This window comes from Melanotaenia boesemani, chromosome 13 (genome assembly GCF_017639745.1).
Source record: "Melanotaenia boesemani isolate fMelBoe1 chromosome 13, fMelBoe1.pri, whole genome shotgun sequence".
NCBI lineage: Eukaryota > Metazoa > Chordata > Actinopteri > Atheriniformes > Melanotaeniidae > Melanotaenia > Melanotaenia boesemani.
The window spans coordinates 22,231,156-22,248,466 of NC_055694.1; the positions used below are offsets into that span (position 1 = coordinate 22,231,156).

The window sequence follows — 17,311 nt, forward strand, 5'->3', positions numbered from 1 at the left end:
GCCTCATGTTGAGTAGTCCTTGAAACGTTTGAAAAATAAGGCAAATGCAATAAATAACCATAAACAAAGGTTTTTATAACCATATTTTATTTTATATTGAAATAAAGAAATGTATTTGAAAACTTAAACAGAAGTCTGTGTATCCACCACAGAAGAGACAGTTGGTGTGAACAAGATCAACTAGAGCAAAAAGCAGATATGAGAGGAAAATCAAAATAGTGGGAAAAAAAAAGGAAACTTCGTAAGTGAACACTTGGACAGCTGATCAGAAATCCAATCAGATGATTATTATCTGTTGTCTGTTATTTGATATATAAATCATAGAGGAAGAAGTTTTTTTTAATGTTTTTTTCCCAAACAAAAATCATTTCAAGCAAATATGTCATTTGGCAAAGTGGCTAAAAGATGTGACAGTTCATCATTCACACATGCAGCAAAATTAACACTTGAATGTACATTTGAACTGCTAATCCACCCATGTAACATACGTTTTGGTTTTATTCCACACTGATGCCTACATGTTACATTTTTAACTTGGCAACTTCTGTACCAATGCTTGTCCAGCAAAATAAAGAGTTGATGTAGTGGTTCTAAAACCAGGCAGTAAACCAATATACCAGTAATGCTTCAATGTAAATTTTTCAATTTCTCAAGACCAGCAAATAAAGGAGCTTTGAGTTGTCACCAAATTGTCAGTCCTATTCTGTAGTTCCACTGAAAGCCAGTTAAATGGACATATAACACAGGAAACCAACAGATGAGACAGACGACAGGGAAACAGTCAGCCTTTGGATTGAATTTGGGTTTATTGTCTTCTCTATCAGCCACTTTGACAAAAAAAACCAACCAAGAAAAATGTGTTTAGGGAGAAACAAGTTTTAAAACTACGTTATCGTCAATAAAGACATTATTTAGATAAAGGAAAGGGGGGAAAGTGTCAATGAACTGTAGTGCTTGCCCTCTGGCCATTATAAATGAAGGCCACAGTAATTTAATAATCACAGCTTGTTAAGAGCACAGACATCATCGCCTGCAGATTTTCTACTTTGATGGTATGACTGCATTCCTTCACTGTTTTTAAACATTTTCAGCCAGAATGCATGAGAATGCAGGAAGGGCTGGAGATTTGGCTGAAAGTCAGACCAGACTCAGTCTGAAGCCTCAGACTGCCAACTACAGCATTCGTATCTCATTTCACTAATAAAATTACACAACTTCACCACATTACGTAACTTCACAGTTATTTGCAGGCAACAATGTTAGAATGTGTTTCACTGCATGGCGGATTTTTATTTCGTAATGCAAGCAGAGGTGGGCAAGGAACAAAGTTAACACCATTTGCTTTTTCCAGAGCAACTTTCATGAAAAATGCATTAAAACAACAACATGGTTAAATTGTAATATTGCACTGTTAATGTATGCAATCATGTACAGAGTTGCTTTGATTGTTCCACATAATTGCTACTGCGAATGCTTGTAACAGTTTTAGGTTTCTGATATGTGACTGCAGCTCTGAAGCAGGACTGGACTCAAGACCAGTCTGAAAGATTCTTCAGTCCATTTATATATTTACCTATGAGAGGACGGGGACATCAGCAGGAAAAACAGACAACAAAAAACCAAACAGGACAAAACACAGAATTTCACCAGTCTTATATGGCTTATCACTTCCATTCATTACACATTTCCACCAGGTTAAAAGAAACCGCTTCTTTTCATCATGTAAGGCCAATGTTGAGAAATCCAACACTTGTTACAGCTTCTGCTGTTTCTCCAAAACTAAAGAGCACAAAAAAATCTATATTGTTCTGAGCTGAACACATTATGAAATATGTCAACTGCTTCTTATATTTGTACAATCAACTGCATAGATTTTAGAAACAAATTACCTTGTGAGATTAATCACTTTGAGATACCTTATTATAGTTTCTATTAGCTTTTACTTCTAATTTAATAGTTGCTTGGACTTCTATGGGCCATTTGGAACAAATCAAAGACAGGAATTTGAGATGAAAACCTTTAACAGTATTTTAGATGTGGGATATACCCGACTACAGCCTGCAAAGTATTATTTTGTCCAATGTGAACCTAACAGGTCACAAATGCCAGGTAGAGAGATTACATTTTGAAGATGCTGAATCTAGTCCTACTAGTTAGTTACTGAAGGTGGCAAGGTCTTAAAAACTTGTCTTACATTTGCAGAATTTTATTAAATGTTCACTGAGAGAAACATAAAAGACTGTGCTGAACTCAAACTACTGAGTTGGGAAAAAAGAGAAAATTATAACAGTTTAATTATTTTGCAATGCTTCAGGGTCTTTTGAAAGTGTGTGTGAAACCTGTGTAAGAACTGGTCAAATATCAAAATAGCCACGATAAGCTCTCTTGCTAACCTACAGACGCGTTTCTGCCAGATCCAGAACAGTTTTCAAGGAAGACTTAGAAGTGAGTATGGCTGTCATCACATCATGTACTCCTTCCTGACCGTTGCCTATTTAGTATTTTTTTTTTTTTTTACTTTTCAGAAATGATAAACAGTTTGCCATTGCTGTGATTGCAATACCTGAAATTATTTACAGGCTGCAATTAGCTTTAATCAAACAGGACACGTGGGAAATTCCTTCCAAAATTAGACATCCACAGCGATGAATGACAACACAATGAAGCATTAACCTTAAGGTCTGTATGAAGTTTATGTTAATCTAGCTCAAACTATCTAGCTGTCCATCAACTACTATATATAAAAAAAAAAGATAATTTATGGTTTACAACACATGGCACTTTAAATTTAGAAGTGAAAAGTATAAATCCAAACGATGCGGCTGGGAATCCTGTGACTGAAAACTAATTGATGCAGTAATTCTGTTAGTGGAGTTGTTTATTTTCATGGGCTAGTGTCTAAAATCGGAGAGAGAGATGAAAGGCAAAACTGGGGCAAATAAGTCATGTACCTGTACAGCCTGTAAAAACAAACAATACTATAGTCTAGTCTTGCACATCATCAATTCTCCACATTAGTAACTATGCAAATGACTTCATAGACTTTAACCATCTGTCTGCATTATATGCATCAAATGCATTAAGACATTAAGATTATTAAATTGCTGTTGCACATGTTTTTTTTTTTGCATGATAACAGATGTTAGAATATGAAAGTGTAAAAGGTGCAGAGGGATGCTCAGGTTAGGCCCAGAACTAAACAAAAAGTTTTAAAATCAACCCAGAACTTCTGAATGAAAATGATCCTCCACAGATGTGTTACATAGCTAACGCGTCTCAGTTCCCAAAAACACAGTTTTGTTGACTTTCTTCAGTGATCAACAAACCCAAAACAAGAAAAAAAAAGTTATCCACTGTATGACGAGCTAAGGAGTAAAAGCTAAAAATGTGTATATGATCCATTTGTCCATCTGAAGGTCCAGTGGACAATTATTTTCACCTGGCACTTTTTTTTTTTTTTAATCTCAAAGTTTGGTATCAGGGTTCATCAGCAGGGCAAACCTGCAGCAGCTTCTTTCTTCTAGTCCAGCAGGTTGGTGCAGAGTACATGCTCTTCATGTTTCTGCTGGCTACACATTTGGAACCAGCAAATCAACACCCAGTGTCACAGCCTCTTCTCCAAGCAGTGAATTAAAAATCAAGAAATCAGTACAAGTTTTGTCATTTAGGTTTTTTTTTTCTAGCAGGCAAAAGAACAAATATGGCCGCTTTGAAAAAAACTTCCCCAAAATTTTTTTTACACCCATTTTCTTATTTATTAGAAAGCAAGAGAAAGAGACACACGTAACTGTAATCAGAGTCCTGCAAGTTGGGATTAAGTCTGGATAAGACTGAATTTACAGACTTTCCTTTGTATGTGGGGAGGAGAAGAAGTAAGTTTTAGTTTGGTCAACAGTGCAGAGCATTTACAACCAGCATGTCTAAACTGAAAGCCCTGTTAAGTTTTCAGGGATTCACAACGATGCTGACAGTGTGTATGAGTGTACAGTTGTGTGTATTAACTTGCCAAAGATGTCGTGTATGCGAGATATCAAGTCTATGTCTACACACGGTCACTGAATACATATGTATACTAGTCGCGGACGCTGCATCCACTAGTATACTCGCCAGTGACACCAAACAGAGGCTGCGTATCTATACACATGTGTCCTTTTTGCTATGACCTAGATGGTGCATCCTCGAAGCTGATAATACTGGACTCTGAGTGTTGCATTGCGCCTGAGGACGGTGCTCCACCACTCTGTGACAATGAGGATGAAGAGGTGGAGGAGAGGGAAGAGCTGACGGGTCCTCCAGTTGATCTCGTTATGGAGGACGAAGGCTCTCGCCCACCTGAGAGGAGTGGCTGTGTGTCAGTTCTGACTTCGTCCTCGTCATCATCTTCCTCGTCGTCCATGCTTGGCCAAGCGGATTGGTCCTCCACTCGCTTTAGACGCTCATTCAGAGCTTTCAGGGCCAGTTGTCTGGGAGGAGGAGCCAAAAAGAAAAGTCATGAAAAATCATGTCAATATCAAGGAATAGTGCAGCTGTACTACAGAGGAAACCTGTAAACAACATAAAGCTCCACACATCCAGAACAGAACTCTGAAAGTCGTACTGGCTCCTCTACCTCCAGATGAGGAACACCACAGATCTACTTCATAATATATACACATTTACATATATACACACATCTGCACAATACATGAAATATTGAAAAATAAGAGAACAGTATAGAGAATGTGGAGAGCTTTTTTTTCCTCTCTTTTTTTCCTTTACTTTTTGATAATCAAGCATTAGATTAAAAAATATTTCTGTCCTGTGCATCTCAGGTATCAGAGATTTAGATGGTAAAACTGGTCATTAAACAGCTGAATTAATGTTGCCATATACCACAATGGTTGTTCAGCTCTTCTGCAATCTTTTCTGATATCTATAAATATTAATACAAAATCCTACTGCATCAAAGTCTTACTTAATAACACTATCTTCAACTATGACCTATGTTGGGTTCATACAGGACCGCCCTAGAGCACTGTAGTGCCACAAGAGCCATTTCCTGCTTTGTGTCCAACTAAATAATTAAGAGAAAACTCTGAAAGAGAATAAAGACATACATAAAATACTACTAAAACGATTCTTTAACATATCTTTTTTTAATTTGTTGGTTAAATACTCACAATCTATCCTGAGAAAAAGTTACTGGTCATATCACCACCATAATGTTATGCTCCATAATCAGAAGATACGAGATATCTTACATGTTTACCTGCTGTCCATACAAGTGCAATATCACTAATATTAATATCAGAAGTGTTATACTTTGGACTATCACTACCTCATGCACATACATACTTGCACATATTTATCTAGGCTGCACATGCTAACTGGGCTCTTTAGTGTTTACAGTTATTTTTATTAAAAATTTTTGCTGTTTATAGTCTATTGTATTTAGCTTATATTCTATTTATATTTAGCCTATATTTCTATTTTTTTTTCATGTCTTATTTTATTTCACTTATTGCCCTCCTTCTTATGGCTCAAACTGGGACCTCAGTTCTAATTTTGTACCATAACATGTAAATGTGAGCTGGTATGACAATAAAGTTCCTTGAATCCTTGAATCTCAATCACGTTAATCATAAACAGTTATTTATACAAGCTCCAGCTTAATTTACTGAGCTGCCATGTGTGTGTCAGACTAGTGGAAGCAGAGAAATACAGAGACAATGAAAGGTAACGATTATATGGTCTTATAAAACCTATAAAACCATAAATGCAATTTTTTTTACAAGATAGAATTGCCCCCTCATAATCAGTGCGCAGTGATATTTATCAGTCACTGTATCTGTCTGACAGAGATGGTGAAATACGTATCCAAGTTAATGCATTTTATTTCACCCTAACCATTGTGCTGTGATTCTTCAGTGACTTTTATCACAGTGGATAAGTTACTTAAAGTGTTATTATACAAATAAATATACCATAATTATAACTTAATTGCTTAAATCTATCTGTCCCTCCTCCCTCAACAATCTTACTGTTACAGTAAAAATGGTTTCTGAAACTGTATCATAAAGCTTTTCCCCTCAATGTAGCACCAGCTTGACTTACCTCCTCCTCTCTGCATCCTGTGGATCTGTCCCCGGCAGGCTGATAGTGATGGAGGAGGGTGCCCCCACATCATATCTCTTTACCATTTTCCTGCACAACTTCATCTTCACCAGGGCAGAGTGGATTAGTCCTGCCAGAAGCCCCACAGCTGGCTGCACCGCCTCAGGAAAGAAACTCGCAAAGGCAAAGTGGTCCGACATGTCCCCGCGGCCACGGCTGTGTCGCTGGTAGAAGCGCAGGTACACCCAGCCAGACAGGGCGCCGTAGCTGTATGCAGCGAGGGGGGCAGAGCTGTCGAGCAGCCCTGATAAGCGGAGCAAGGCCAGGAAGAGGAGGACCAAAGCCGGAGCAGCTTTCAGCCTCACCTGAAATGGTGGCGAGAGAAAAGGTTTCAGCTCTTGTGAAAGACAGATTCATAAATGGGACATGCCATGGTCATAGAAAGAAGTGACAGTCAAAACCCCAACACATGACAGGTTTAATTTCCTAACCTTTTTTCATGGTAAAAACAAAAAACAAAAAACAATAGTTAACACACTCAGTTCTGTACAAACGTATGCTGGTATTCACGGTGAGATTCATTTAAATTTAAAATGAAGATTATGGTGTTAAATGCAGTGTAAAAAGTATGTGAACCTACAGGATTAGCAATAAATGTCAAGATTGAAGTATTTTAATGGCATTCTGGTTCATCAACCACTGGCACTGATCAAAATCTTTCAAAGCAGCTTGTTGACCAGCTTTATGTAAGAAAGAAAAGAATAAGTGGTTGTTGTTCAACAAGCTGGAAAAGATTACAAAACCATACATAAAAACACTGGACAATCACTGTTGCTTTGGTCAATTCAAAGTTTTAAAAACCCCAACTTTCCTTTTTAAAAAAAAAAAATTTTTTCTTCTACAAATTTTAATTCACAGCCATACAAGAATGTTTGTAACTTGACTATGATATAAAACATTTTCTATTAATGTTTATAATGAAAAACTGACAAGTTAACCAGATCTGACATAGATCCAGATTATAGGGCCTTCTTACTCTTATTTTGAAAACATATTTATTACAGAAGATATTTTTGTACAGATAAAAAATTGACTGAATAGCAAGTGCATGCTAAGCTGGATTAGTTAAAACATGAAATGTGAGGTGTTTGTTATAACATGATGCTTCTGAGTTACGGAAACATAAATAAAGGGAGTTTATTTAGGTTGTGGGAGAAAAGACTACTCTGTTGTACAGCCTGTGTGTACTCTACATTTATGTACACAGAAAACCACCATGCTAAAACAAACTGCAAGCTTTGTTCCTCCTTAACATAATCCATTTAAACACTAACAACAAATTTCCGTTTGGAAATTCTACATGTTTAATTTTATGCCATCTATGAAAAGGTGGTGGTATTATAATTAGGCTTGCTTTGCTGCATTTGTGCCAAGGTGGCTCATCATCACTGATGCCATCATGAAATATTAACTATACCAGCAAATTCTGATGGAAAACCAGCAGGACTTAACAGCTCTTTGTAATATTTCTTGGAGTAAATGTTGCACAAGACAGTGACACCAGTAAGTAGACATGACAATTTTATACCTTGCTCACAGAAATGTTAAGCTAAATTAAGCATGAAGTGCATTTTTAAGGATTCACAAATTTTTCCCATCAAAAATTTCAAAGATATTTGGAATGGGAAGCTACTGTGAGCTTCTGTGAGAAAAACAATCCGCTTATCCGGACACCCAGACTATCCAGTTCTGCAGAGGAGCATGAAATAAAATATTATATATAAATCATTAGATTGCACTGCTGTCCAAATCAGAGAACAAAAGCCATGCAGAGCAAACACACAGCAGCTCAAACATTGTCCTGTGAAACCACAAGCCTTTATGGCTTTCATAAAATAGAACAATCACTTTATCTGACAATAATTTCACAATCCAATGTGTGTGTGCCCACACAACCATTATTATCCTTTACCACACAACTCCATGTCTTATTAAAAACTAAAACAAAGTAATTTAAATGTGAAATGTAGTTATTAAAATAAAGCAGAAGCTCCAGTAAAAACCCCAATCAATGAATTTGGGGTCACTTCACCAGAACATCATCTTCAAAAATGTAATGTTGTTTCATTACAACAGTGCAGTAAATGGAAATTGGAGACTCATATTGCAATTTTTCTTGTGCCTGTTAGATGTTAATAAAGTTTCTAATCAACAGCATATTCTACTATGTGGGTTTAAGCCAAGACAATGGCAAGTGAAATATCACAGTTATTACATCTTTCACTCAGTGCCAATATCCAACACAGTTATGGTGCACTACAAGTTGTTAAACAAAAATGAACACAGGATTCTCTCCAATCTGAAAATATAAGACAATGTTAGTGGTTAAGTGTACTCAGTGTTTCTATGATTGACACATAAAATTATTTTGAGGTTAGATTTAGCTTTTGGGGCACTATTCAGTGGTCAGTTATTTACAAGCTTAAAATAGAGCACAACACCTGCCTTTAAGCATCCCTTCAGACAACAAACATTTATCATTTGCTAGTCTCACCTGTGGCACTCTGAGAACTGTAGTGTCCCCCATGGTCTGCTTTAATGCCACTAAGACACCTCCCAGGAAACCAGCTACTCCATGTACACTCACAGCAAACAGGAAGTCCAGGTCAAAGGTGGCCACATAAGTGAGGAGGTAGGAGAGGCCTGCCAGGAGTCCTGCAGACACATTAACCACTGCAAAAAAGATAAGGAGCTCCAGAGCTCCCCACAAAGGCTCCAGCAGGCGTCCACAGGCCATGACTGTCCCCACGTTGGCAGCTACACCCCACACATGCTGCTCCACCACCCCATGGGTCACCAGCGTCCACACCCAGAAGTTAGGTGGAAAAAGGTAGCCTGGGGTTACCCCCAGTGCATAAGGAGTGTCAACCGCCCATGACAGAAGGTAAAGCAGAACCACAACAGCACTTATAGTTTTGACTACCACACTGGTGCTGGCAAGGGCAGCCAGGAAGTGCTGCCGTGCCACCGGTAGGTAACGATTCATCGTGATCTTCCGTGAAAAGAGTTCGAGCAAATCAGCCCACGCGAGCTTAAATGTACAACAATGGCTTCCGGTATAGCAATTGTTGGATGCGGGTGAAATATTAACGATGCTAAGTAAAATAGTATACACCTGGCAGTCCTGATAGCATCAAAATCCACATTTCTCTGTAACCCTTCATCCGGGATTGTCGACCAAGTGGACACAGATACCTCTGGTAATCAACTCAGAAAAGGTCTATCTCTTCTGCTCAAACCTGTTAGTCTTTATATTAAAATATTGTTAGGACAAAAACGTTACAACATACTTTTGTAGCATACAAAGAATTAAGAACAGAAGGGGGGGGGGGAAAGAACAACACTGGTTGTTACAGTTCTATAAGGTAAACTTTGGGCTGAGGTTGATAAGATTAAGCGTGTGATAACCTTAGCTGGGATACTTTTTTTTAATTTAGCTACCTAGCTAGCAATCTTAAGTCACAGTAGACAGAAGTATAACCAGCTTACAAATTCTTACTTCCTAGTTGGCAGATGACAGAAGCCAAATATGCAAATCCTCACTTAAACAAACATACCAAGCTGCCAACTTTCTCATAGGATCCTGGCTGAGTTAGCTTATGAACACACGGAGCTAAAGCTGGCTAGCTGTCAAACTAAAAGCGACTTCAGTCACGTTGATTTGTATTCGCGACAGAGGACAAGAAGAGACTCCGTCTTCGCTGGAACATGAAAAATGGTAGTTAGCATCAATAAAAGGTGGTCGAGGTAAACCTAAAGTCCTGGTTCCTGAGCGTTCACTCGCCCCGGTATCTACCGGGCCAGCCAGTCCGAGGATTTCCCGTAGCTAGCAACAGGCCCTCAAAACAATGGTAGAGATGTTCCAAAAAAGCGCCAGTTCGCATACAGTTCACATTTTTTCACTAAGTAATCTTCACTAGCTCATTTTATTGTTTTTCTGTCTTTCAAGAGCAGGTTTCTAGAGAAATTAATAGTATCTCAGGAGGTACTTCTCCCAGTAACGCCACTCAGCTAGCTGACCTGCGCCGTCTGCCACCGTCATCTATATAAAAAAAGAGAGACTTCACGTAACTGTTTATAGCTAAGCATGCTGGGAAACCGAGTTCTTACAAACAGTACAAAACGCCTCAGGGCTTCAGAAAGCTTACCTGAGCAAAGGTTAGCCAGTTAATCCTACTAGGCTACATTTCTATTGTTATAGTATTTAATTGTTATGAAAATATTATATTCTCCAGTGAATTTAGAGTTTAAATGAATAAACATGATATAAAAGTTTAGTCTTTAGAAATCATATGAACTGAAAACCATTTAAAAAATAATAATAATATAATTTCCTGAGTAGCACACTATACCCCCAGTTTGCAGAGTACTTCTGTGTGTGCATAACTTAAACAAGGAGCTGCTGGAGACAAAACTTCTAAGGCAGAAATCTTTGAATGATAACTGTTAAGAAAAGCTGCCTCCCTAATGTAGACTTTACTTTTTTGTTTGGGCATTCTTGCTCATACTCTCAACATTTCTTGGCGTATTCATGCTCTTTGGTCATTGGTGGAGGTTTATATAAATATATGTGAGAGAAGCTGCGGTTTGAAAATACAATGTGATATCAACTTAGCACAAAAAAAAAGGATGTTTGTGTTTGGTGGATCATTTCCCAAATTTCCCTGAGGGCTCTCTGAAGGGATTAATAAAGTATTTCTATTCTATTCTATTCTATTCTATTTATTTGCTGTAACAATGCTTCTGGCATTAAATCTTATACTGCTGGAAAGCCTGTTTATTTCCCTTTTAATTGGTGCCACATTTGTAAGGAAAATGCATTTGTGGATTGAGCAGCAGAGTTGGATATGTTGGTTTAACCCATTAAAAACATGGTAAATTCTCTCTCCCAATACCAAACAACTGCAACTGACTCCTGTTTGGTGTCATTTATTGGATTGGATGTTTAAAATCTGAAGAAACGAGATATATTGTCAATTTATTCATTTAATGGCAGGCCTCCTGGCAGCCCTATGACAGCAGAGATTGGCTGTGTGCAGTCTGTCCTGAAATTGTCTGGGAACAGAGCAATTGGTCATACTGTCCCACAAACGTTGATTGTAAGTCTGTAGAAGACTGCCTTGTGTTGACAGGATGAGGAAACATTCTTTTTGTGGTGTCATCTTCTTGGGACTTCCCCATTATATGGAACTTGCCTATCAATTTGGAGATAGTACTAGGGCTCACTGCAAATAATAGTGCCACTTTGTTTTGCAGAACACCAGCTTGGAGTTACCATCTGGCATGAGCACTATCCACATGAGTAACATGTAGCATGCTTGGAGCAGCACCAATTGAGCACTGTAGCAGGTCCATGCTTCTAGGTGCTGCTAATGAAGTGCTAATCAGGCCCTGGATTGTCAGCACCTGGAGTACCAGAAGCTCAAAACAAAAGTTAATAACAGAATAAGCTGTTTGGCAATAGCTGTGAAGATTTAGCAAATTTTTCATGGGCACATAAAAGATTTTTGATAGAAATAAAACTTACTGTGGATCCCAAACTGGGGGGCACAGAGTTACAATCTCTGATTTTTTTCCCACCAAATTGTTGATTAAAAAGGAGGCCCTGCAGAAAAAAGTTTGGGAGCCACTGCTGTAAGTGTGTTGTTCACTGACTATTCCTTTTATGTTACTCAGCAAAATTTTACTCAGTTAAAGATACAAAAAGGACAGATTCATTCATTTTATTCTGAACAATCAGAGTTCACATCACATGAACAAAGACAGGTCACATACAAACAGTTTATAACAAACAGGAAACAGACAGACTGAACAGCACAGCAACCCTCATTCAAGGTCTTAAAAAAAGGAAAAGACAAGCTCTCATGCATGAATGGATGTAGAAGGAAAGTGATAGAAGTATGTGATATTTATTGTGCTTCATGATACATCCCAAACTAAAGCACAAGCACTCATTACCCCACGAATCACTGGCAATGGCTGTTAACTGTACGCATAGCATATGACTGATTTATAGGCACAATTTAGTTCTATGTTGTAGCTACAAGATGATAGCAATATAATTTTTGCACAGTTAATGCAGCTTCCTTGTTTTGCTTTTTAATAAACATGCATGATATCTAGTATGCTGAGCTATTTTTTTTTTCTTTTTAAATCTCTGCATTAGCATGCTTCCTTTAATCATTCAACATCTCTTAAAGGGCCATTCTGTTATCCAGCACATCCTCTTTGGGGGCTGGAACAAACTATATGACAGATAAAAACAAAACAAAATTAACCTGCAAAACAATTGTGATTTTTGAGATTAAACATTTTGTTTTCTGCCCTGAGATGATTGTGAAGCTTTCCTTATGACGATCAATATTTCAACAAAGGGAACAATCAGTCAAAACATGCCATACACAAATTCCACTGAGGGACCATTAAATGATAGGACAAAGATTTCAGCCTCCACAGTGTATTAGATCAAGCTTATGACTGCGTTTCATGAGCAAAAAGAGCAAATGTAATGTCAAAATCTTTATGTTAAAGTACTTACATGTACTATCAGTTTAGTTCGTCATTGCTGATCCAATCAGTTATATATATGTATAAAAAAATAAAAACATTTCTAAATTTCCAACACTGTTTTTCCCTCCTTTTCTATTAAATTTCGATTCATTCAGTGGCTATTTTCATCTTTTCTTGAGGGGACAAAAACATAAAACTGCATGTTACTGATAGCTGGAGCAGCTTAAATATTTGTCACTACAAAGTTAAATATCAGATTTAACGGTTTATGAGAGACTGCTGTTTTCTTCACTTGCTGTTGGATTTTTATTTTTAAAGAACCTACCATGTGGATTTTTGATAAATGCCTGCATCAATTATAGAACTTAATTTTTATTTTATTTGGAGCTAACAGGCTATCACTGTGGGCTGCTTTGCCAAAACAAAAAAAATGTTATGAGGCTGAAATTTGCAAAACTTTGGAAGCATTGCACAACTATTGCCGACTTGGGTGTCTGTATGTGTTTATCTGGGGGGCATTAGGGGATGCCATCCTTTGCTACTGCTGCTGATGTAAAGAAATTCGGAAAAGTATTATTTAGGTCATGTTTCTTTTATTTACAAACTTAAAAAAACAAAAAAAACAAAAACAAAACCAAAGAAAAAGTCATTTAAAGTCATACATATAATACATCAATAATCTACACAACAGGCTTTGAATAGAGCCAATCCTCAAAAACAGCAGATTTAATCTTCTCCTCGGCTAAAATGGAATTCAGACAGTTGGCTTGGCTCACCCGACCCCATCGGTTTGTATAAATAAATACATAAATTCAAGTAAAAAGCTGTGAAACTACAGAGCAGTCAGTCTGCACAGCAAACGCAGAGCTGACAGTTAAACAGTTCAACACTGAGGAAACATCAGTGGATGACACAAGTGGACAGTTTTGTTGATATGATGATGAATTACCAAAAAGTAAAGGAAAGCACTTGATATTATTTTCATTTCAGCTGAGGAGTGATTGAACTGCCTCAGCTTTTGACCCAGTATATGCTACTGAGCTGACATGGCTCCTAATCTTCAAACCAAAAGCTAAAACTTGTCCGAGCTAACATTGAGAAGAAAATAGTTTCCACATGGCTCAGTGTGTCAATGTCAACGTGTCCCTTGTGTCTTTTTTGGGTTTGTCAGTATGAAGAGTGGATTGATTATCAGATAATATATTTGCTCTATCATTCCTAAAGATCCTGGATATTAATGTGCTCAGCAACACACAAACTGGTTGGTCCACAAGTTCTGCACAGGTTCACATGTGTTGGGTCAGACTGGCTGATCGTCAGGTCTTTCATAAGATAATAAACACCAAACAGAAAAGAAAACAAAAGTGTAGGGACAGCCATGCTAACATAACCATAGAAAACTTACAAACAACTTACTGAAGAAACAAATGGAAACCAAAAAAAAAAACATTGTACAAAAATAAAAATACAAATGAATAAATATGCACCATCATAAATAAATTAATTTGGTAAATTCAAACATTGTAAAATGAGAAGAGCAAAAATGAAGCATGAGTAAACTAGTTTCTGTAAGAAGAACAGATTTGTGGAAGAAAAACAACAAGAAATGCTTAAACTTTGCTTGATGATGTTCAGAGTTTTATCTTTAACTAAAGAGCTAGAAGTTCTCAAAGCTCTTGCTGCCACCACGAAGGAGAATAAACAGTGTTGATCATCAGAAAGGTGGTTTAAGATTAACTTAAAGAAAATCTTGTCACAACATGAAGATTTTCCAGGTTTCTTTTCCAGGTTTCCTACCACAAAATACAGATTTGTGTCTCTTTTACAGTGCAGCGATATGCAAACGTGGATATGTACTTCTCAACTGTAGTTGTAAAAAATGCTGTAGAGTGTTGCAGTGGTGGACTAGATTTCAAACTGCTCTGCACTGACACCTGATTTGGTCTCTTAAGACGTAATCCTCTTATGGAGGTTTCTGCTGTGCTTGTGCATTTCTTATTTTTGGCAAAGCAACACCATCTCCGAAACAAAACCAAAAAAAAAAAAAAGGTTTTACATTGACCTCTGCTTGCTAAACAAGATGAGACAGAAAAAGGAAAAAGAAAAAAAAAAGCAGAGAAAAAGTGAAATCTGTGTCAGAACAAGTTACTCAACTAAGTAACATGTTTTTTTTTTCCTTCTTTTTTTGATTTTTGTTTTTAACGATTCCTTTTGTAACCTTTAAAAACACAACACGCAGTTACAAACACAGTAACGACACGGGCATAACCAAAAATTTGGGACTGCAAGCTCAGTTCGTCTGGGGTTGTACAAATACATATAGGCTTGAGTGAGTGTTTTGCATCTTATTTTTCTTCTAGGCTACAGTAAGACTGTGGGTGAGATCCAGATAGCCGCGGTGACCGTCTGTCTCTCTCTACCTCTCCTCTCTCATAGCTAACATTCAGAAAGATAGAGGCAAAAAGGCATTTTCTGTTGGTTGTTTCTCCGCTACAAGGAGCACACCTCACTAGTTTTTTTTCTCATTTTCACCTGGCTGTTTTTAGGCAATCGATTTTCTTTAAAAAGTAGATTATGTAAAAATACAGTACACATACAAAAACAGAAAAAGTACATGTTCTCACCTCCCATGCCTAATAGAAGGAGTCTTTCCAAAAAGGCCTGGAATAAAGGCAATGAATTAAGTGTACATTCTTTCATTAGTATTTAAGTTTCAGTAAAATGTCTTCAACCTCATCCTCACCAAGCCTTAACTCTTTCTTGAAAAATTCAAGATGATCCCACGTCTTTTTTTTCCTTCAAGCACAAAAATGTACACTATCCCTGTCCTGGCAGTGAATTATTAAGTTCAAATGTTTTCTAAAACATCTTTTTGATCTTCTAATCCTTTCTTTCGCTGTTAGGAAATATTCAGTAGCAATATTCATTACGTGATGAACAATACTGTTTTATTTTTCTCACAAAATTTACTACCAGCTACTTCTTTTCTTAAACCTTTTTTTTCTGAACAACCCCACCATATGGTCATTTTTTAAATTAGTTGAAAGCAAGAATCTTGACATTAAGCAAAGTCGCAGAACTAAAATCGCTAAAAATCAACAGTACCACTAGTGGCCATTTGTTGTCACTACAGGTGCACGCTCAGCAGCGCTCAGTCCAGTGATGAGCATTCTTAATGCAGAGACTGGACAAAAACCTTGGAAGATCAAAGTCCTCTGATTTTCATTTACTTCACCCTTCTGGATGTTCAAAAACTTTGTCACCTTTCACCCTCAAGATTTGTCACTCTGTGTCCTTTTCAATCACTCTTCAGACCGTTTCTTCAAGGCAAAACAGGTGACCGGAGCAAATACTTAACCCTTCGGCTATCTTTTATTCTTTGTTCATTTCCCACAAAGCCTTTACAACAGACTTTCTAAAACCTGTATTCTGGCATATATGGTATCATTCTGTTGGCTGAGCTCTTCCTCAAGTCTCACTGTCCCCTCACCTCGATTACATCATCATCATCAGAGCTGCTAACATCCCTGCCGTTGACTAAAACCTGGGCCCTGTGGCCCTCAGATCGTGCTGAGGGGGAGAAGGACGAAGGAGAGGATGAGGATGAACTTGAGGCAGCAGTCGGAGGGTACTGAGACAAGAAGCTGGCTCCAGCTGGGCCAGGAGTGGCAGCTGGACCTGGCAGCCCACTGGGGAGCATTGACCCTGAGTAAAGGCTGGCCAGAGAGGGACTGTATGAGAGAGGGAAGCCGGGTGGAAGCATCCCAGCCATGCCAGCCATGCTTGGGGTCAGCATGAATGGTGGCAGGGCTTTGTCTGCAGCAGATGATGAGGAAGATGAGATGGTGGGAGTGCCGGTTATTGTGGATGAAGAGGAAGATGAGGAAGTGGGGACAGTGCCACTCAAACCAAACATATCTCCATACATGTAACTGGGGTCACCCAGCTGAGCATGGGAGGGCTTGAAGTAATGTGAGCCAGACCCCATGAACAGTGGATGCCTCAGTGAACCACCCAACATGGCAGAGTTGAGACCCACAGGGGGGATGCCATAGCCCCCTGTAAAAGGGAATCCTTGTGAGGACAGAGGAGCTGAGGAGTGTTTGGTGCCAGAAGGCTGCTTACTGGCCCGCTCATCCAGGGTTGGGGGAGAGGCTTTGCGCTTTGTGCCTATTCTCAAGTCTTGAGCCCCAGTGGCGTTCATATTGGGCTGGATGACGCTCATAACAGAGGCATCATGGTGGCTCATGGTTCTGCCAGCACAAGCGCTCCCACTGCCGTTGCCATTGGTCTGCATCAGTTTGGTGGTGGGCTGGTCATTCATGCTGCTCTCTGCAGCCCTCTCTGGCTGCACAGCAGACGCTGCAGCAGCATCCTCCCCCATGACACCTGTGTAGTGCTGCAGTTCATTGATGATGTCTGGGCTGTCTGGTGAAATAGGGCGGGGCAAAGTTTTGGAGAGTGCCAACTGCTTCTTGTCAGGTAATAGGCAGCCATTATTGCCACTGGCTGAGACCTCCTGAGGTGGGGCTTGGGAGTCTGAACAGAACAAGGGATGCGATATTTACATTTACACCAGCAGAATGTACCCAAAGAATTTATAGTAATATCAATAATATTTTCTGGTGACTTATTTCAAAGGCATGGT

General features: G+C 38.5%; 2 protein-coding genes across 7 annotated transcripts in view; both read right to left on the reverse strand.

The window, feature by feature from the left end:
- Positions 1-539: 539 nt before the first annotated feature.
- On the reverse strand, positions 540-10,200 carry tmem115 (transmembrane protein 115). The gene is made up of 3 exons (XM_042003636.1): positions 8,648-10,200; positions 6,094-6,458; positions 540-4,463 (listed from the first exon to the last, which is right to left on the reverse strand). The coding sequence occupies exons 1-3, from the start codon at positions 9,137-9,139 to the stop codon at positions 4,157-4,159; spliced, it is 1,164 nt and encodes a 387-aa protein (XP_041859570.1). The 5' UTR covers positions 9,140-10,200; the 3' UTR covers positions 540-4,156.
- A 1,661-nt stretch (positions 10,201-11,861) lies between these two features.
- Positions 11,862-17,311, reverse strand: part of LOC121651426 (helicase ARIP4-like) — a 66,717-nt gene continuing 61,267 nt past the window's right edge. For all 6 annotated transcript variants that reach the window (XM_042003629.1, XM_042003632.1, XM_042003631.1 and 3 more), the window contains one exon: positions 11,862-17,202. In XM_042003629.1, the coding sequence (XP_041859563.1) occupies positions 16,139-17,202 (1,064 nt within the window). In that variant the 3' untranslated portion in view covers positions 11,862-16,138. The remainder of the gene's footprint in view (positions 17,203-17,311) is intronic.

Excerpts from the sequence above, each read along its gene's own strand:
- tmem115 (XM_042003636.1), bottom strand. The coding sequence starts at position 9,139 with ATGAATCGTTACCTACCGGTGGCACGGCAGCACTTCCTGGCTGCCCTT. Across the intron at positions 6,459-8,647 it reads CAGTTCTCAGAGTGCCACAG|GTGAGGCTGAAAGCTGCTCC; the intron begins GTGAGACTAGCA and ends CCACCATTTCAG. Across the intron at positions 4,464-6,093 it reads CAGGATGCAGAGAGGAGGAG|ACAACTGGCCCTGAAAGCTC; the intron begins GTAAGTCAAGCT and ends TCCTCCTCCCAG.